The 17,806-nt window shown below is 50.7% G+C and overlaps 9 protein-coding genes across 9 annotated transcripts; 6 read left to right on the plus strand and 3 right to left on the minus strand.

The window, feature by feature from the left end:
• The first annotated feature begins 813 nt into the window (after window positions 1-813).
• BDV59DRAFT_153837 (indoleamine 2,3-dioxygenase) lies at window positions 814-2,827 on the plus strand. The gene is made up of 2 exons (XM_073687394.1): window positions 814-1,395; window positions 1,448-2,827. Exons 1-2 carry the CDS (start codon window positions 1,105-1,107, stop codon window positions 2,633-2,635), a joined length of 1,479 nt encoding a protein of 492 aa, XP_073550110.1. The 5' UTR covers window positions 814-1,104; the 3' UTR covers window positions 2,636-2,827.
• On the plus strand, window positions 2,764-3,622 carry BDV59DRAFT_153834 (uncharacterized protein). The gene is made up of 2 exons (XM_073687393.1): window positions 2,764-2,960; window positions 3,027-3,622. The coding sequence occupies exons 1-2, from the start codon at window positions 2,868-2,870 to the stop codon at window positions 3,450-3,452; spliced, it is 519 nt and encodes a 172-aa protein (XP_073550111.1). The 5' UTR covers window positions 2,764-2,867; the 3' UTR covers window positions 3,453-3,622.
• A 3,048-nt stretch (window positions 3,623-6,670) lies between these two features.
• Window positions 6,671-7,272, plus strand: BDV59DRAFT_200014 (uncharacterized protein; the record flags this gene model as incomplete). The annotated part of the gene is made up of 2 exons (XM_073693476.1): window positions 6,671-6,777; window positions 6,840-7,272. The coding sequence occupies 2 exons, from the start codon at window positions 6,671-6,673 to the stop codon at window positions 7,270-7,272; spliced, it is 540 nt and encodes a 179-aa protein (XP_073550112.1).
• Window positions 7,273-8,331: 1,059 nt separating this feature from the next.
• On the plus strand, window positions 8,332-8,962 carry BDV59DRAFT_173744 (uncharacterized protein). Its single transcript, XM_073688949.1, has 2 exons — window positions 8,332-8,759; window positions 8,808-8,962. Exons 1-2 carry the CDS (start codon window positions 8,406-8,408, stop codon window positions 8,859-8,861), a joined length of 408 nt encoding a protein of 135 aa, XP_073550113.1. The 5' UTR covers window positions 8,332-8,405; the 3' UTR covers window positions 8,862-8,962.
• An 18-nt stretch (window positions 8,963-8,980) lies between these two features.
• On the minus strand, window positions 8,981-9,856 carry BDV59DRAFT_200016 (oxygenase MpaB family protein; the record flags this gene model as incomplete). Its single annotated transcript, XM_073693477.1, has 1 exon — window positions 8,981-9,856. The coding sequence occupies one exon, from the start codon at window positions 9,854-9,856 to the stop codon at window positions 8,981-8,983; it is 876 nt and encodes a 291-aa protein (XP_073550114.1).
• A 431-nt stretch (window positions 9,857-10,287) lies between these two features.
• BDV59DRAFT_211650 (DUF3712 domain-containing protein) lies at window positions 10,288-12,240 on the plus strand. Its single transcript, XM_073695850.1, has 4 exons — window positions 10,288-10,866; window positions 10,931-11,352; window positions 11,401-11,525; window positions 11,576-12,240. The coding sequence occupies exons 1-4, from the start codon at window positions 10,634-10,636 to the stop codon at window positions 12,095-12,097; spliced, it is 1,302 nt and encodes a 433-aa protein (XP_073550115.1). The 5' UTR covers window positions 10,288-10,633; the 3' UTR covers window positions 12,098-12,240.
• Window positions 11,863-12,801, minus strand: BDV59DRAFT_173746 (uncharacterized protein). Its single transcript, XM_073688950.1, has one exon. The coding sequence runs from the start codon at window positions 12,781-12,783 to the stop codon at window positions 12,328-12,330; it is 456 nt and encodes a 151-aa protein (XP_073550116.1). The 5' UTR covers window positions 12,784-12,801; the 3' UTR covers window positions 11,863-12,327.
• Window positions 12,802-13,822: 1,021 nt separating this feature from the next.
• On the plus strand, window positions 13,823-14,714 carry BDV59DRAFT_153874 (uncharacterized protein). Its single transcript, XM_073687395.1, has 2 exons — window positions 13,823-13,991; window positions 14,049-14,714. The coding sequence occupies exons 1-2, from the start codon at window positions 13,944-13,946 to the stop codon at window positions 14,613-14,615; spliced, it is 615 nt and encodes a 204-aa protein (XP_073550117.1). The 5' UTR covers window positions 13,823-13,943; the 3' UTR covers window positions 14,616-14,714.
• Window positions 14,715-16,662: 1,948 nt separating this feature from the next.
• BDV59DRAFT_200018 (uncharacterized protein) lies at window positions 16,663-17,736 on the minus strand (the record flags this gene model as incomplete). Its single annotated transcript, XM_073693478.1, has 2 exons — window positions 16,663-17,466; window positions 17,527-17,736. The coding sequence occupies 2 exons, from the start codon at window positions 17,734-17,736 to the stop codon at window positions 16,663-16,665; spliced, it is 1,014 nt and encodes a 337-aa protein (XP_073550118.1).
• Window positions 17,737-17,806: the final 70 nt, after the last annotated feature.

Raw genomic sequence — 17,806 nt, forward strand, 5'->3', positions numbered from 1 at the left:
TTCATCCTCCGGGGTGGCGTGGGTGCCAGCGAAAAGGACTCACCGGGCTTAAGCGAGCCCGAAATCGCACTCACTGGCGGCCGTCGCCGGCAGTTCGGGTGATTCGTCAACACCCACGCTAGTGCACGTGACCCCTGCACCCGTTGCGCTCTCACTCAGTCTTCCTGCCGGCGTTGCATCCAGCGCTGCCAGCGATATAGATCTATATCCTGTCTTCTCGCGACTTCACGTCTCTATCGTTCCCAGTGGACTTCTTCCACCTTGTCCGTGCTTCCCATCGACTTCTCCCTCGCCATCATGCCCCCCTCCCACCCCCCAGCCCTCCCCTTCTTCCTCTCCCCTACTACACTACAGCCATTTATTCCGTGCGCCATAGTCTCAACTGGCCCACCTCCCGGCCATGGGTATTGCTCATCCAGCACCCAGTCCTCGACGATAACGGAGCCCGTCTCACCCCTGGCCCTGGCTCCCTCCTAAATCCTCCGCCATGGCCACCGCCCATTAGACTTTGCATCTCCTAGGCTGATTAATTGCCTCCCGGTGTGCCTTCGTGCCGGTTAATCTCCGCGGCACTCGCCTCCGAGTTACTGAGGCACGAGACTCCTTAACCGAAACTCGTCTTTCCTTCATAACTCGATTTCTGCTCATCTTAAGGTTCTCGTCGTCCGGTTTTTGCGGCCATCCGGTCATATTGCCACCTCCAATATTCTGGTCTTGGCTTTAGATCAACGTCTCTCCGCCGTTTTTACCTTAATTCATTACCTCTTCGTCCGGTTGACAGTCAATTCCTGACCGGTCCGCTGTGATCTGGTTTGTACAGCCTGTCTGCTTGACACGAGAAGTCACAGCCCTGAGCTTGTCTCAGCTCCGCCGACTTGTTCATCCCCACGAGCACAGTCTGGTAACAAACAGCCCATAGGCTGTCATCCTCGATCATCGAGAAGTCAAAGGCCCATTTAACGTCAGTCGCCAACGTCAGAATCTGGGTTTGGTCCACCTTGTACGTGTTCGACGTCTTCCCTGCGAACCAGGGCCCCTATATCAACTCGCCTGTCGATTCAACCATTCGACCTGCATAGCCATCATCTGTACATACACGTCAATATGCTTCCTCCAGTACCAGCCCTCGCAGACTACGGCATCTCCCCAGACCACGGCTTCCTCCCTACCGAGCCTCCTCTTGATCTCCTCCCCGACCCCTACTACGCCAAGTGGGAATGGATCGTGTCCAACTTCCAGGCCCTGTTGATCACGCGGAGGATCCGTGAAGTCGTGGACCGCATGCCCATGCTCTCCACCTCATACCTCCACAGCGAGGAGGAGTGGAGACGCGCCTATGTCGTTCTGGGCTTCATCCTACACGGTTACGTATGGGGCGGCAACACCCCTGCAGAAGTACGTACGACCCTATACATACCCTTCCAATGCTCCCTACTAATGACATCAGAGAGTTCCCCCGCAGATCACCGTCCCTCTCTTCGCGGTGTGTCAGAAGTTGGAGCTTCCCCCGGTGGCAACATACGCTGGGGTCTGTCTCTGGAACTACCGACCCATCTTCCCCGACGAGCCCACGGACGACATCAACAACCTCGCCTGCAACAACACCTTCACCGGCTCCTTCGACGAACAATGGTTCTACCTCATGTCCGTGGCCATTGAAGCGCGCGGAGGTCCGTCCATCCCGCTTGTGCTGCAGGCCATCTCCGCCGCCCGTGCGGGCAACAGCCTCGTCGTCACGGAGTGTCTGCAGCGCCTCGCCGAGATCATCGACGAAGTCGGCATGCTCCTAGAGCGCATGTACGAGCACTGCGACCCGTACGTCTTCTACCACCGCATCCGCCCCTACCTCGCCGGGAGCAAGAACATGGGCGAGGCGGGCCTTCCGCACGGACTCCTCTACGACACGGGGCACGGCGAGCCCCAGTACCGCCAATACGGCGGTGGCAGCAACGCGCAGAGTTCCCTTATCCAGTTCTTCGACATTGCGCTCGGCGTTGAGCACCGACCGACGGGGGAGTCCCGCCCCGGCGACAGCGACAAAGACACCGACGGCCGGGTGGGCGCCCCCCGCCACGGCTTCATCCAGGAGATGCGCGCCTACATGCCCGGCCCGCACCGGCGCTTCCTCGAACACGTCGGCGCTGTCGCCAACATCCGTCAGTACGTCGAGGACCGCCGCTCGGACAAGGCCCTGTGCATCGCCTACGACGCCTGTCTCTCCATGCTGCGCGCCATGCGCGACAAGCACATCCAGATGGTCTCCCGCTACATCATCATCCCCTCGCGCGACGCCAAGGCCCGTCCACCGCGCGCCACCAGCCCGCGCCGCCAGCAGTCTGCCACCATGAACCTGGCGTCTGTCCGCACGGGGCCCGATGGCAGCGGTGCAGGCGGCAAGAAGCTCCGTGGCACGGGTGGCACCGCGCTCATTCCGTTCCTGAAGCAGGCGCGTGACGAGACAGGCGAACCGGCCATCGACGCGTGGGCCAAACGCATCCTCAGCAATGGACCCGCGGAGGCGAGCTTCGCGGCGTTGAGCAAGGTGGGCGAGGGCCACGACGGGAACCTCGAAGTCGTGGGGTTGTCGGGGACGTGGGCGGCCGACGACAGCGAGGGGGGAATATGTCACTGGTGATGATGACGTTGCTTCAATGGTATTTTTAGCCTTGCATTGTTATTGTTTTAGCGAGATTCATGATTTTGTTATGTCGTCATGGCAGATGCCAGGATGGGATGACGTCACAGGTTTGGGGACCTGGAAGTATATAAAACGGTGCCTGAACCATCCACCATTAATCACTCCATTCAATCAAAGAATCAATTCGTTTAGAATACAAATATCCATCGCTTCATCTTAATCAACAAGAATGTCCGACTCCACCATCAAGTCCTACGTCGACCAAGCCACCGGCGTGGCCCAACGCGCCGTGGGCAGCGTAACCGGCAACGCATCCAAGATGGTTCGTTCGCGGCCTCCCTTACCCTGATCCTCCTCTTTCTTCCATCCTGACTGACAACGCTACCAGACGGAAGGCGAAGCCACCCAGTCGCAGGGCCGGGCCGAGCACGAAGCTAGCCACACAACCAACAAGCTGGGCCCGATCACGGCAGACCCGCACACCGGCGCGACGGCCAAAGACAACGAGCAGCGCACGACCGGCACATGGGACCAGACGGTGGGCTCTGCGAAGGAGAGTCTCGGAAATATGCTTGGGAACGAGGGCCTGCGGCGTGCGGGCGAGGAGCAGAATGCCCGCGGGAAGGGCGCCGAGGCGGAAGGCCAGCTGCGGGATCTGGGTGAAGGCGTGAGGGATCGCGTGCAGGGGGGTGTCGGGAAGGTCGTTGCGGCTGCTTCGGGGGATCGTGCCGAGGAGGAGAAGTGGACGAAGGTGCATGATGAGGGTAAGGTGAGAGAACGGGGGGCTGAGGCGGATATACAGAAGAAGGCATAAGGGTTGTTATGGTCATGGTTATGAGTTATGATGTTGAGATGCATAGTTGTTTTTAATGTTATCACATGAATAACGCATACTACTCTAATTCCACACCTCTGGCAAAATCCCGTAGCTTATATTGATCATGCCAGAACTCCTTGTCGCGCCGGCAGTGTCACAAATATGGCAGAACCTACTCTAGTCAACTTGATTGTTGGTGTTAATAGCTAATAGTCTCCTTTCAGCTTCGAGTCACCAACCAAGCTATCTCGCTTGGATATGCCTGTTTCAAAAACAGTTCTACAGAACGTGGTAATGACTGGATCCTTACTGCGGATCAAACTTCCTGACGACCTGTCACGGACCACTAGCTCGAGGTATCCGTCGCAGTGGCTATACTCCCACCCTTTCCTGGATACATGGAGCCGGAGGACTATCCCAGCGAGGAACACCTCAAAGTACGAGCGCGTAACATGTATGTGGTGGCCAATTTCCCGAAACACATCAAGTGAGAGCCCATCGACTCGATACCTGACTATTTATCCCTATCATTGTATCATAAAAGCCTTACGGGGTGAAGACGGCGGGAAGTTAGTTTTGAGGCCCTTGCCTACGACACACTTCTCAATGGATCTACCGGCGCTATGGTCTTAACTATCGGGATATGGGATTGTAAAGACAAGACTTTTATTATTGCAATTCCTACCGACCGGAATAATCTCCATATTAGATCAGCTTCCTTGCGTTATAAATACCAAATAAAGGAAATGAAGGCCCAATTGCCTTCATATGTTCCAAGTTGATGAACAGTCAGGCATGTTGAACTGTTTCAGCCAGTTCTACCTATAATAAGCCTCATAATACGAGAATCCCCTCATTTACGGAGTACTGTGTGGGCTCGATCCCAAGTTATAAAGTGACTGTTCCTGTCTCTCAATTCTTCCTTGTCTCCTAGAGCCGGAACGAAAATTTGTCTGTTCGTCACCTCATTCCCTGTTGCATTTGATCCATTTACTATGAAGTTCTTTTCTACGTTCTTTTTCTCCGCTGTTGCCGTTATGGCTATCCCCCTAGAAAGTGAAATGATTGAGCGAAATGAGGACTGCCGATCTGTGGGGGAACGCTGCAATCCCACTGTCTGGCCGCCGGTCAGGTGCTGCCCTTTACTTCACTGCGCGACTACTGGAGGAGCTTCTCCTGGTGCATGGGGATATGTATGGCCGCCTAATATTCCATGGTATAAAGGATCTAACTTGATATACTTGGACAGTGTCGTAAAGGCTAGACGGAAACCGCAACTGTCTCCTTTTGCTATGGGTGCGAAAGATTTCTGCTTGGGTCTATATGGATACATAACCCTGGAAGAGTTCCATTTGGGCAGTTTATCTGGAATAGCCCGGGTCTTGCCCGGGTCCTGTGTATAGAACTTTTTCTACTATATACCAGATTTCCACCTCTTATATCCATAACTAGCCTACCTTGTCAATATTGTTACTACCTGCCGATGGAAGTAAGATGATGCGCGTATAGCCATGTTTAATCCACCAATAGGGCAGGAGCCATATAACAAGCCTATAGAATATAAGCTCCTGAAGTGTGCCGGAGTGTGGGGTAGCAACAGAACTACTCTGCAGCACTAGTATAAATGTAAAGGGCTTAAAGCTATAGGCCATATCTCCTAGCAAACCGACATCATGCCACTTATTATATTATTTACAAGATATACGATATATATTAGTCTCTGGTATATTAGACATTATCTGTGCGGCAGGCTCGGAGATATATAAATCCAGCCCAAAGCCTTTAGTCGCGTCAAGGGATGTAATCTCGATCAAAATTATAATTAATAGAAGACAGCTACCTTATTCCTACCTTTCTATTCCCCCTTCTCATATTCAGCTGTGCCTGTGATGAGAGGAGAAACCACGTACTCGAGGCGAACCCTTCAATCTATCCGTGAAACGATACAACACATGCCTCTGATGCCATTATCTATGGAATGCACAAAACAAGTGAATACAGACACATGTATTCCCAGGTGAAATTACGAAGACGGCCAAAAGACCATAGGATACTGATATATCTGTATTAAAGCTGGAGATCGCTTGAATTCTGATCACTGCTAATACAATCTGCTAGCCACGTATTGACAACAGAGACGGCTTTATCACAGCATCTAAGGCTCTCCATACGGACATTATACCTAAAAATATTAATTCGTATAAGACTAGGCGCAAGGAATGGTGTTGTTCGGAGTTCCTTCAGTTATTCAATGAACTGCATATTTGACGAGTTAAGTATCGGTGCAGCTGCATGTACAAAGAGCAAAAACCTGCCCCAAAGACGACGTATAGCTTCATTTCTCAGGTTGATAGTATTTCTGATGAAGTTAATAACAAGCCTCGTCCGCGCGATAAATATAGGTTCCGATTAGAGCCAGCTCGTATCATCAGTCGCCTACGTTGTATCATTCGCGAATTTCAAGGTGAAATCAGGGCTTTGTTATCCGATCCGCACCACCCGCACCTATATCCTTAGCAGGTGTAACGGGTATTATTAGCGTCAAATGGAGTGTCATTATCTAGGAATTCATGGCTCGTTGCAATTGTCCACGCGGGACCGAACAGTTCCAGCCTTCAGATGCAAACACCAACGACTTGATGATCGATTCAGCATTGGGGCGTCTAGGTGAGATAACAGCTCTTTCCTATCTTTTTTATTTTAGCAAGGCAGCAGTTAATAAGAAAGCAGAAAATATTATCCCTTCCCTATCTTTGTACACTCCGTCTGCCGCCCAGGCAATCCGGAAACAAGCACTTCAGACACAGAAACTATCTTCGATAGATGGATAATTAATCATCAGATTATTATTGACTGGAGGGAGGTTGGAAGCAATATATCGGGCTTGCACAGTCTCCTACTTTGCCTCATGTTATACTTTATCAATCTCGTATATCAATCTTCGTCGCCATCATTAGGCAGATCCCTCATCCCATCAAGTCATTACTTCAAGCCACTGTGCCTGCAGTTACCCCGCGCGATCCTTTACACTTCATTTTATAGGCCGTGACCCCAGGTTTGGCGATCAGGATCAGGTCTCCTCTCCACATCGGATCTCGGGTAACGGCAGCCACGGTAGCCCACGAACCTAGAATAAGAAGTACACCACCTCCCTGAACTACCTTAAAATCTACAATCCACCAGTTCCTGGCTATGCCAAAATTTTAATCAACAGCATGAAGGTCACTTGGCTTCTGACAGTCCTTGCCGCTGCATCATGGGCTGCCCCGGAGGCAACTCAAACCAGTGATGCAGAGGACTGGTCGGCACTAGCAAGCGCCATGTACTTCCATCCATCCACGCCCGAGCACATCTAAGAAATTATGTATTGACTACTGTTGACAGGCGCTCTATTACCGCTTTCTCTTTGCCCTCAAAAACCGGGCACTTGGAAAATCTCGCATCGCCTCCTCGCTCACTGTTCGCCGAGATCGTAAACAACGTTCCGCCCACGGCCCTGGCTCAGATCGTTATTCCCGCCCAGCGCAGCGCACTGGCCAGCGACTTCAAAGCCGGTAAAACGCCGGTGTGGTATCAAAATCTTCCCACAGACGTCAAAAGCTACATCTCCGTTGTGAAGAGCCAAATTGCAGATGGCGCCCTAACAGCGACAACTCAAGCGATGGCGGCCAGCGAGACCCCGACACCGGTCACCACTGCCGACGGTGCAGCTGCATCAACCTCCTCGGAAGGCGTGGCTGCAGCAGCTCGCCCGACTGGCGTCATGGTGAGCGGGATGGGCGCACTGGGCGTGCTCGGGGTGGCGTTGGCGCTATGATCGACAATGTGACGAAGCACAACGGGACATGACGATGGAAATGAATAACGAATGGAACATGGGGACATGGTATGATGCCAGTGGCGCTTTACGACCGGTACTTTCCATACCTCCGAGACTACGATCATGAGAAGGCCCACGAGAATCAAACGATGATTCTGGTACTGCGGAAGCAAGACGGGCGACAAGACGAGCGTGGGTGGAGATAGTGGAGTGAGACATGGGGATTATGTTAGCTTCGCTTATGGATCATGTCTTGGGGACGGGTGATCATATGAATATGACTTCTATTTTGGTGCCGGTGACGATGTTAACCCCGTAGAGGCTCTCCACGACAACGGATATGAGAACCGTGAGACGTGGGTCTTCCAACTGCAGGAGTATCGAGATCACGATCAAAGTTGATTCACATGTCTGTCGGTCCGAGGAGGAATTCGAACCAGCTCGGGGGAATATACAGTGATTGGATGCTGGAGACGACGCGAAGGATCGACAGTTACAGCACTAATGGAGCCCTAATTCCATGCGGGGTTCGCCTCTGGAGCCCCGGTTTCTCCTCCCAACACCCAGAGTTTTCGTCTCCCAGCGTCCCCGTGGGGGGCTTTAATATAATAAACTCACCGGACAGTGGCCATTATGCAACACGATAATTATTTCGAGGGGCATTCACATGGTATCATGCCCATTGTCCGTGGGTTTGTATGAGGAAATCTTCTAGGACAGCCTCGGGTAGCCGACCACGCACACCGTAGACTAAAAAGGAGCGCAAAATCAAGGATGATCGGCGGTCTCCGTGGCTAGACTGTACCTCAGCTGCTTAGAATGCTGGCCGAATCGGAGCCTGGAACCAGCCATGCACAGTCGGCCTGATCCCGGTGCTCTCCACCGTCTCCCAAGGATTGTGTCTCGACCCTGGGAACTGATAATAAACACGGCCCCAAGACCAAGTGTATCTGGATGGGCGGGGTTCGCTCCTGATTTGGATTTAATTTATCAAGGTTTCTCAATGGACCCATTTACATATAAGACAGTCCCTGTAGCCAATTGCTTGTATGCCGCCATACATTCGTCCATAGATTACCCATCGTGTGAACGTATTCTGAAAATACCAATTCAAAAAAAAATTATCCAAAATGCGCATTTTCAAGTACCTTGCGTTCGCTGCACCTCTGGCTCTTGCCAGCTCGAATCCTCAACCCAACCCCGTCGTGCCACGCGCACCGCAGAGCAGTGACGGCCTGCTCTCGCAACTCCCCGATATCCTGAGCGGAGTCCAGGAGCTTCTCAGCCAGGATACTCTCGACGACCTCCAGACCATTGTCAAAGGCGCTGCCATTCTCCTCGGGGGAGATAATGCACAGAACCTGGCAAATCTCCTCTCCAGTGACAACCTGGATAAGATCCAGGGTCTGCTTGATAACGCCGATTCCCTGCTGACGACACAATTTGTCAACGACACTTCCACGCTCATCCAGGATGCCACGCCGGTATGTCTCTCTCTTTTGATAATATGGAACTTATGCTAACTGTACTAGCTTGTTTCAAATGTGTCGAAACTTCTGGGTGGTCTGTTGAGCTCTGCGCTGTGAAATGATTGCATTCTAGATAACGTGATGGATATTTAAATGAATAGCATGGCTGCATACATGATTCTTTACAAAGCGAAATGACAAGTATTAATATAAACCGCGCGAGAAAGACCCAATTCTTAAATAACATTCAAGCGCTTCCGTAACTCATCCAGGTAGTATTTCCAAGGGTACGACCGCGTGGACTTGGGCATTGCTGGGTATACGGCCACCGAGAAACCCATACTCGTCCGGTAGAGGAATCGCGTGCTCGCAGTTGACTTCAAGCCGTACGCCTCACGAATACGGGGTGGCAGCATTTCGATCGTGAGAACCCGCAGGAACGGCTTAGACATGGACACCCAGCGGGGGAAGTCTGTGCGATGCATCAGATCCTTCGCAAAGCGGTGCGACTCCGCAGTGACGCTCAACTGATCGATCTGATCATCCCAGTAGGTCCAGAAGGCCTGACGGTTCTCGGGCCAGACGCCAGGCTGTAACCCGATGCACTGCATGAGGAAAGCAAATTCGGAATAGGCTTTCTCAGCGGTGCGGTAATTGACTCGGCCATACACGCGCTGATAGAAATCGGTGGCGGTCGCATAGAGGGTGGCAGCGACCCAGAGCTGGGTTGGTGGGTGTGAGGAGTAGAACTCGCTGCCGTGCAGAGGAGGTTGCCCGCGACTGAGAAGATCCAGGAGGGTCTTCTTTTCCTGACGGGTACCGAAGACAAAGCAGGCGATGTAGCTGAGATAGGCCTGCAGCGCTTCACCAAGCTCAGCTGCCAGATTGCTGTTGGAGCTGTTGCCATTTTGACCATCGCTGTTCCGGTTCTTGATGCCCGGCATGGCAGCTTGCAGGAGCAATGCGGACCCTGATCCTGCAAAAAGAATGCCTTCTTGCAAGATATGAGGCATCACCTCCAACTGATCGAGAGCATCGAGCCGTTGAGTCTCCGACAGCTCGGAGGTGGCCTGTGAGATGTTATCGGCGGTTTTTTTCTCGTCCAGCGACATGATTGTGATGGGTGGTATGTTTCCCTCTTCCTTAGAAGACAGCAGAAAAGGGGATTCCGGGGAAGAGATCAGTAGGGACTAGGGTTGTCGATGACGGAGATGGTGAGTTAGGGTTATATCAACATGGTAATCATGACCACAATCATCTGCACCTTGGAAGCTATTAACCCCGGGCCAAAAATTTCTATCACAAGCAAGAAGAGAAAAATATTAGTGAGAAAGCAGTAACCGTCGCGATCATCAGTCCCCCGGTAATTTCCCCCCGCATCTAAATCAGGTATTGAATCCGTACTCCTTTGTCCGTTTGGGTGGAGCCCTTATTTGGCCCCGAAGCTTGAGACCGTCGCTGGATAACCGCGGTTCTTTGATAGTTCATGTCGATCCTCATCCCATGCCCCGCATGTGAACTCGTGAGCAGCCAAACTGAATCGCCGTCATTGGCCACGTATGGCCTCGTACTGTGATCATCGTCGTTGCGCTGTCGATCCATGCGGAGGGATGGCGACGGGCTCGAGGACCGCTGAGCTTCTTCGCCCAATGCGGTGGAAACCGCCGACGCCAACACGAAGCTAAAATTGTCATTTTCGCCCGGCTAGCATGGGGGATACGCCTATCATTTAATATATTAATTTTTCTGTCCGATCATCGTGCATACACCCGACAGGACGGTCTCCCCTATATATGCTCAAAGCTCCAGGGCGGAACCCTTTTCATCCACCCCAATCCCCAGACCCTCCGCGTGGATTAAGGTAGAGCGAAGGCGTCCAATTGATAACCATGGCGGAGAAAGCCTCCTACCTGACTTCCCAAGCCGCAAAATATGCCCTGGGAGTCCATCGAGGTCCTCTAGATGAGGGATTAGGGTCGGAGCATCTCGAGAAGGCCGATACGATCGAGTTGGAGAGAGGAGAAAAGACGAAGGCGCAAAAACTGCGACGGCATTGGCGTCGGTTTTGGTGCTGCTACCTCTTCTGGAATATTATTTTCCTGGCTATCTTCTTGCCAATCTTGTAAGTGGTCGTGATAATGTCATCCCCTTTCGCCGGATGCGCCGGGGTAACTAATGCACCATAGCTTCACCTTGATCATTCCTGCCATTGCCCAACGTGTGGTGGACGACTCCACGCTTCTCCTTACCAGAGCCGACATTATGGAGCCACGACCAGACTCGGTCGTGATGACAATTAGGTCTGCCCTCGACTTGCCCCTGACAGTTCCGGTTCGCGTGGACCCCATTGCCCTGGAGCTGTTCAACCGTGACACCGAGGGCAATGGCACCTATGCCATCCTCTACATCGATGGCACTATGATTGAGGGCAACACGACTCTGGGTGTCACAAATCAGCCCACGCCTCTCAATGTCGACGAATGGACCAAGTATGTGCGTAGCGTGGTGTTCATGGAGCATGCGCCGCTCTCTGTCTGGGGACAGACCAATTCCTTCCTGGGTAAATTGAAGTCCTTTATCACAATGGACAAAAACATCCCGCAGACTAGTAAGTTTCAGTGGCCCTCTCGTGAATGCCTCAGCTTACTCTATATAGCTCTTAATAAATTCGATGGGTTTTCAATCGAAGATTCCACAGTCATTCTCCCTCCTCGGGAAGATGGCACCAATCTCATTGCAAATGCGACCCTTCCTAATCCCTCCGTGCTGACCTTGGAAATCGTATGTCTACATCCAGCTTGCTTTTACGAAGCGTATACTGATCGATCCAGGGCAAAACCGTTCTTGACCTCAAGAGTGGTGACCTCGTCATTGGCAACGCAACAATTGACCATCTCGTTCTCCGACCTGGTAACCACTCGGCTCCAGTGCACGGAATTCTCGACATCGATACCCTCATCAACAACCTTGGAGACGTTATTAAAACCCAGGCGGACTCGCTGTCGAATGGTTACCTCAGCCTCACCACGGTCGGAAAGTCCGTTGTGTACGACGGCGTCGAGGTGCCATACTATACCCAGGTTATGTCAGAACTTACCATGACCGCCCAGGTGCCCATCGCCGACTTGTTGAAGAACACCCTGAGTGGCATCCTGGGGTCCAACACGACTAATCTTCTGTCGTCTTTGAACTTGAATATCAGCTCCGACTCGCCTGACCTCGGCACAGCCATGAGTCAGATCGAGGCGAATGGCGGTTTAAGCAAGGTGTTGGGCAAGCGCGGCTTTGGCGAGTTTTTGACCAACCCGGAGAAACGGGACTCAATGATCAATGTGATGGGAGCTTTTCTATGAGCGATATGATTCATGATTGTACATATCTGGGTTGATTTCGTGGATGCCGAGGTCATCACGATGGCGTTGGGGTATGTTCTTGAGCCTAGAGGGTAAGCCTAATATGATACCAACTTAGATTAATACCAACAGATTAGACAGAATATTATCATGCCTATGTCTGTATTTGCTGTCTATTCCAATCTCGTAATCCTGTAATCCATGCCCTTCTTATCGACCTCGGGCCTTTCTCAACCATCTTTCTCTCGGCCGCCATTATTCATGTGGTTCGCGTCGCTATCTACCGAGGCCTTTCGCTCGTCCATTTCTGAGTCTTGCATTATGCGCTCTCGCTGCTGTTTCTGTATCTCATGTTCTGCTCGCTTCGCATGTTCGTCTACACTCCGCCGTCTCATGTGTTCCTCACAATATCCGTCCTTCCAATGCCCGTCGTACTTGAGAAACACACGTCCCGGACTCAGGTCGCAGTTGCAATATGTCGGTTCTCCTTCCGGTAGTGTGGGTCTCTTCCACGTCTTGCATTTCCACCGGCTATGCGCATGCCACTTCCATGGCTCTCCGGGGCCGCTGCCGTTGGAACAATTGCACAGCGGGATAGAGAACTTTTTGCCTCGGATTTCCTGCCATCTCCATTCGCGATAGAGGTCTTTCGATGTATAGGAGGAATAATCATTGAAGACATCCATTTTTTTTTTTTTTTTTTTGGTTGTTCCCTAGGGAAATGTTAGAAGAGATAATGTTCATCTGCTGATCGAGATAGGACCAGCGCACCCAAACTAACTCATTCTCCGTTTCTGGGCTTTCCACAGCGAAGCTTCGAATTTCTTGTGGGTTGTTGGCATTCTGAGACGTGCCACTGTTCATAAAACAACACGATTTTGCCCCGCGTAGATGCCAAGGGAAGCTACATGGTGTAGAACCCATAGGGCGGCGGCAAGACCAGGCAGACTTTTTTTCAAACCAGGATTGGAGCAGATCGATACTATTCCAAGGCTATCAGCAGATCCTTTTCATCATACCAAGCCATCGTCCGGTTTAATATTAGATAATTACATTGTGCGATCATGCTGCAGTCTTTTCATGGATTGAGGAGCTACGCGTTCCCATCCCCTGCGGCATTTTATTTCTCGTGACATCGTATTCCTAGCCACCCTATGTACGACAGCTTTAGCGGCACTGCTAACTCTAAATGCGCGCAAATTCCTAATCAGCGCAGCTAACTAGCTTTGTAAAACACTTTGCGTTGTATACAAGTGCCTATGAATGGAGTAGTTTATGGTAGGTATTGTTACTAGACGAAACCCTGTTAATGTGCTCTTCTATACAGAGCATGCAGGAGCTTATTTGGTTTATGCTTATGCGTTGGCTCTACAGAGATACGGAAGCTAATCTGCACTTCTCATGGGCGATATGATGTTGAATCCTGAAAAGGATTCTATAGGCAAAAAGTCTACAAGATCAATTCATCTTCCAAGTAGCAGATCGTTTGGAATGAATACGAATACCACCATGGATGCACTATCATATGCACTCTTAAAGCTCCTCTCAGAAGATGACATTCACCTGAGAATGAAGTCTTCACTGCTTAATAAATCCATATTTGCACGACAAGCGTTAAACATTGCTTTTCCCATACATATTCCTACCACCTTCTGCTGAACACACGAGACAATCTCCATAACCATCTCCTATCCAACCCCGTCTATGATGGTGCCCATTCTCTCTCCTAAGTGAAATCCTGCTCATTTTTAACGCCTGTAACAGCTTTCATCAGGTGACATTCCTCTCTGCAACATGCAAGCAGCTCCACTCCGTCTTTGCGCTAAACCTACATTCTGTCTTGTGTATGGTTGGACAACGGGCCATTTTTGCTTTTGATGATGCATTGATCTCCGTTAGTTGCCTTCTGCTACCACCCCTCATTCATAACTGCACAACTGATAACTCCCAGAGACGAGCAACAAGGATTATCGTCGAGCATTTTCATCGAGGCGAGCTCCCTCCAGGCCTCTTCCCGTGGAGCGCGCTGAGCGTAGAAAAGCAGAACCTCATTCAGGCTGACATGAGGGCGATTCACGACAGGGAGCACCTGATGGACTGTATTGAAGGTATTTCCTCGGGGGTGGCTCATAAAGCACACTGGATCAAAAATGTCACTCGGTGGAGGAATTTCCGCCGGACATTTTACCAATCTCTTCTTTTTAATGCCGTTCTATGTCGCGCGTATCAAGAGCCATTTCATTCGCCACGTCTGAATGACCTTTCCGGTTCTTTCCTTGAGAACTTTGGACAGAGATGCAAAAAGGCGGTCGCCGAATGCGACCGTTCATCGCTTCTAAGCAAGATGACCCCTCCACGGAGATCTGGTCTTTCCTCCTTCAATGGAGTCAAATTCGAGCACAGCATGAACTTTGCGCCTCAGCTGGATTTCCCGTTGGCGCAGTGCCTCCTGTTTGCGATCATGACACCGCTTCTGCACTATATTTCGAGACTATGCAGTGTATCTTTGCACATCTAGTGCTTTTATTGCTGTGGGGACAAATGGAGAGGGAGAGGTCCCAAGACTCCAGTCGCACTGGAGGACTAGAAGGATGAACCGCAAAGTCTCGGCCATTCTCATGCATTCTTTCCATCCGCAGGAAGTCTTTCTGCCAGAATCCTCCTAAGAAGCACACTTGCAACGAAGAGCGACCTGCACCCAGCAATGGGTGGTGGATGGTGTATACCTTACAGATTTGCAGCCTCTTTCCTGTGATCTTTGGACGACTTTTACAATCCCCAGGCGCCAATCTGACCCCTTCCCCTACGAATTTTTCAGCATGTTTTACCGATCATATCCACATGATTTCTAAGTATGGATACGAAACGACATATGACAGATTTCAGTACGTGGTGAAAGGTACATGAGTTCCTTTAGCGATAATTTTGGCCTATAGGAGGAGATTCATTTTCAGCCTCTAGGATTGAACAATAGTTACTATGCGACCTATGGTGAAGGTCTGTCTCTTCACTGCTGATTATCACATAGTCTTTCATCGTCTGATTACCACCTAGCTTTTCGATGCGTCCAATCCAACATAGCACGGGCAGTCATGAGCTCAGAAACAGATCTGACTGCTTTGCCGCGATTGTTTTCCTTTAGCGATGACACCCAGTCTTCAATAGTTGCTTTTTTATCAAAGCTTACAGTAAGCCCAAAGTTCGAGCTGCACACCACCCATGCAACCCATGCAAGTTTTACCAACAAAGCAGGTCTCAGTTGTTTACTCCATGACCCCTGGACACTTGGCTGCTACTTCAACAATCACCCAAGCTATATTATCCACAGGGAAACCGTCAACCTTAGGAACCTAGCAAAACAAACACCACTAAAAATTGGAACGGCAGCACAAGCTTCTCTACCGGCACCAAAGTGGAAATCAAGGTCGCGGTTCCCGTAGATGTGATCATGCTTTTTCTGTCGCGACGATAGAATCTACGGGAATGCAGACGCCTACTAGCTCTTAGACTGAATCTAGAGACCACTATTGGATGGATATACATGTTGCGGAGGTGTAAATTGCACTGATGCGATGGCGAAAGAAATGACTACAGATGCTGTAGTCCTCGATGAACTGCAAGAGAGACTGGAGCTGCAGATTGCTTCCGGGCGTACGATGAATCCCAAAAAATCTAAAATCTATACAATGGTCCAGTTTAGATTAAAAAAGGTGCATAGTGATAAGAGGAGAGTGAAATAGGGCTACCATGGATGAGAGTGGATGGGTGACGCATGGTTTTAATCCTCCGGAAACATGTTTTAAAATCCGTAACATACTTCAGGCTTTCCAGATTGAAAATGCTTGGATAGTATCTCCTTACATTGCTAACTAATGGTCAAGAGGGCTTGCAATACATAGAGCAAAAGGATAGTTGTTCTCCGAGAAGATTTCATCTGCTTGCAATGATTAAGGTTAAACCGCTAAATAGTCAACAGCTGCAATCCGAAGCACGAGCATTCTGTACGACCGGAGTATTCAACCAAAGTACATCGCGATTTAAATACTCAGAAGATATATGATAGAATGCAAGAAATGGTATCAATCATTCTCCAGTGGATTGTAGCGGGTGTTGTTAATGGTTGGTGTCAATAGCGATCCCGTGTCAGACCGCAAACAGCCAAAGGATCACCAAAGCAATACATTCTACGCTCTCCAATATTCCCTGGAGGATAATATTCGCTTGTTCCAGCGAAATTGTAATCATCATATTCGATATTCAATGGAGAAAGATTACACAATCTTCTGGACCATCGCTGTCAATCTCGACCCTCGATGGGGTTCAAGTGGATACAGCAGTGGAACCCGGTAAACGGAGTCGGTGGACAAGAATAACTCCATCAGACATATTCCCAGAAATTGAATTTCAAACCTTGGCAATATGGACTATTTCGATATATCGAGTTTTCCGTATTTTAGATAATTGGAGGTGATGTGGCTTGGTAAGGCTTTAAGAACACGAACTGAACATGGTATGCTACATTATATTTATAGTTCTATCATACAAAAACGACGGGTTACATCCATTTATTTCGCAGATGCATCATCCTTGAAAATATCAGCCTCCATCAACCGCTCCTTCTCCGAAGGAATCGCTTCCTCCACAGCAGACACGGGAACCCGCTGCCTCGATCCCCGGAAACAGTAATAAATAGCGATGATGGTCCGGCCCACGATGAATCCCGTTAGGCAGGCCACGATCCCCGCAATGACACCCAAAAGGGCCGGCAAAATAACTGGTTGCAGCATCTGGGGCCCGTTGCTGCCTTTTCCGGCCCAGTAAGGAGGTCTGTATCCAGGCGTGCTGTGATGCGGATGAGACTCCGGGGCCATCGTGTGGTGTGCGTCCACCGCCGGGGAATTGTGTGGGTGTGATCCAACTGCGGGTTGCTCCGATGGATGAGAGCCAGGCCAGCAGCTCTGTGCAGCCGACTTGACGGCTTCGAGGCTTTCGCCAAGCTGGGCTAGCCATGAATTGGAATAGCCATGCTGTCTGCCGTGCCCACGGCCACGTCCGTGATAAGGGTCGGCCTCGACCTCCGAAATGAGCAGGTCACCATTCGGGTCTTTGGCCAAACTGAGGGAGACGATGTGGTCCGAGGCTGGGCGACCGTGCAGGTCGAAGAGTTTCAGCTTCAGGAGGAAGATTTCTCCCAGAAGAGCGCCCGACTGTGGGGGCAGTGGCCGAGCATCCAGTGCGTAGGCCAGAAGGACAGCCTGCTGACTAGATTCCCAATGCCGTACGGCATGGAATTGCATGGGGACGGAAGATGGGAAGATCGGGTCATCGTTTGCGAGTAATGTGCCATTTTCAGTTGAGAAGGAGAGTGTCTGGCGGGGTTTGTCAGTGAGTGGGCGGCTACACCGGCTTGGAGGCAGTACTCATCATACCAGGTAAGTCGTAGAGAGGATATCTGAGGAACAGGAAGCATCGGCAAATGAGCACTCGGCGCAGGGGACCTTGATCTGTCGAAAATGAGAGAAAATATGACTGTTGGAGGGCTGAGGGACGACGTCGATGTCGGAGTTCTGAGGGAGGGAGAAGGCAGCACAGCTGCCCAGGCATAGAGCACCTGTCACAGACAGGAAGCGCAGCAACATAATGAAAGATATGTACGTTATATGGGGTCAACGAACGTCGGAAAGAGTGGGAAGAAGTGGAAGAGAGAGA

This window comes from Aspergillus ambiguus (assembly GCF_047715705.1).
Source record: "Aspergillus ambiguus strain CBS 117.58 unplaced genomic scaffold BDV59scaffold_7, whole genome shotgun sequence".
In the NCBI taxonomy this organism is placed as follows: Eukaryota; Fungi; Ascomycota; class Eurotiomycetes; order Eurotiales; family Aspergillaceae; genus Aspergillus; species Aspergillus ambiguus.

Bases quoted from the DNA above. Each gene is read 5' to 3' on its own strand.
- BDV59DRAFT_153837 (XM_073687394.1), top strand. From the start codon at position 1,105: ATGCTTCCTCCAGTACCAGCCCTCGCAGACTACGGCATCTCCCCAGAC. The intron at 1,396-1,447 runs GTACGTACGACC...TAATGACATCAG, and splicing joins GCGGCAACACCCCTGCAGAA to AGAGTTCCCCCGCAGATCAC.
- BDV59DRAFT_211650 (XM_073695850.1), top strand. From the start codon at position 10,634: ATGGCGGAGAAAGCCTCCTACCTGACTTCCCAAGCCGCAAAATATGCC. The intron at 11,353-11,400 runs GTAAGTTTCAGT...TACTCTATATAG, and splicing joins CAAAAACATCCCGCAGACTA to CTCTTAATAAATTCGATGGG. The intron at 11,526-11,575 runs GTATGTCTACAT...TGATCGATCCAG, and splicing joins CCGTGCTGACCTTGGAAATC to GGCAAAACCGTTCTTGACCT.
- BDV59DRAFT_153874 (XM_073687395.1), top strand. From the start codon at position 13,944: ATGGTTGGACAACGGGCCATTTTTGCTTTTGATGATGCATTGATCTCC. The intron at 13,992-14,048 runs GTTAGTTGCCTT...GATAACTCCCAG, and splicing joins TTGATGATGCATTGATCTCC to AGACGAGCAACAAGGATTAT.
- BDV59DRAFT_173746 (XM_073688950.1), bottom strand. From the start codon at position 12,783: ATGGATGTCTTCAATGATTATTCCTCCTATACATCGAAAGACCTCTAT.
- BDV59DRAFT_153834 (XM_073687393.1), top strand. From the start codon at position 2,868: ATGTCCGACTCCACCATCAAGTCCTACGTCGACCAAGCCACCGGCGTG. The intron at 2,961-3,026 runs GTTCGTTCGCGG...CAACGCTACCAG, and splicing joins CCGGCAACGCATCCAAGATG to ACGGAAGGCGAAGCCACCCA.
- BDV59DRAFT_173744 (XM_073688949.1), top strand. From the start codon at position 8,406: ATGCGCATTTTCAAGTACCTTGCGTTCGCTGCACCTCTGGCTCTTGCC. The intron at 8,760-8,807 runs GTATGTCTCTCT...TAACTGTACTAG, and splicing joins TCATCCAGGATGCCACGCCG to CTTGTTTCAAATGTGTCGAA.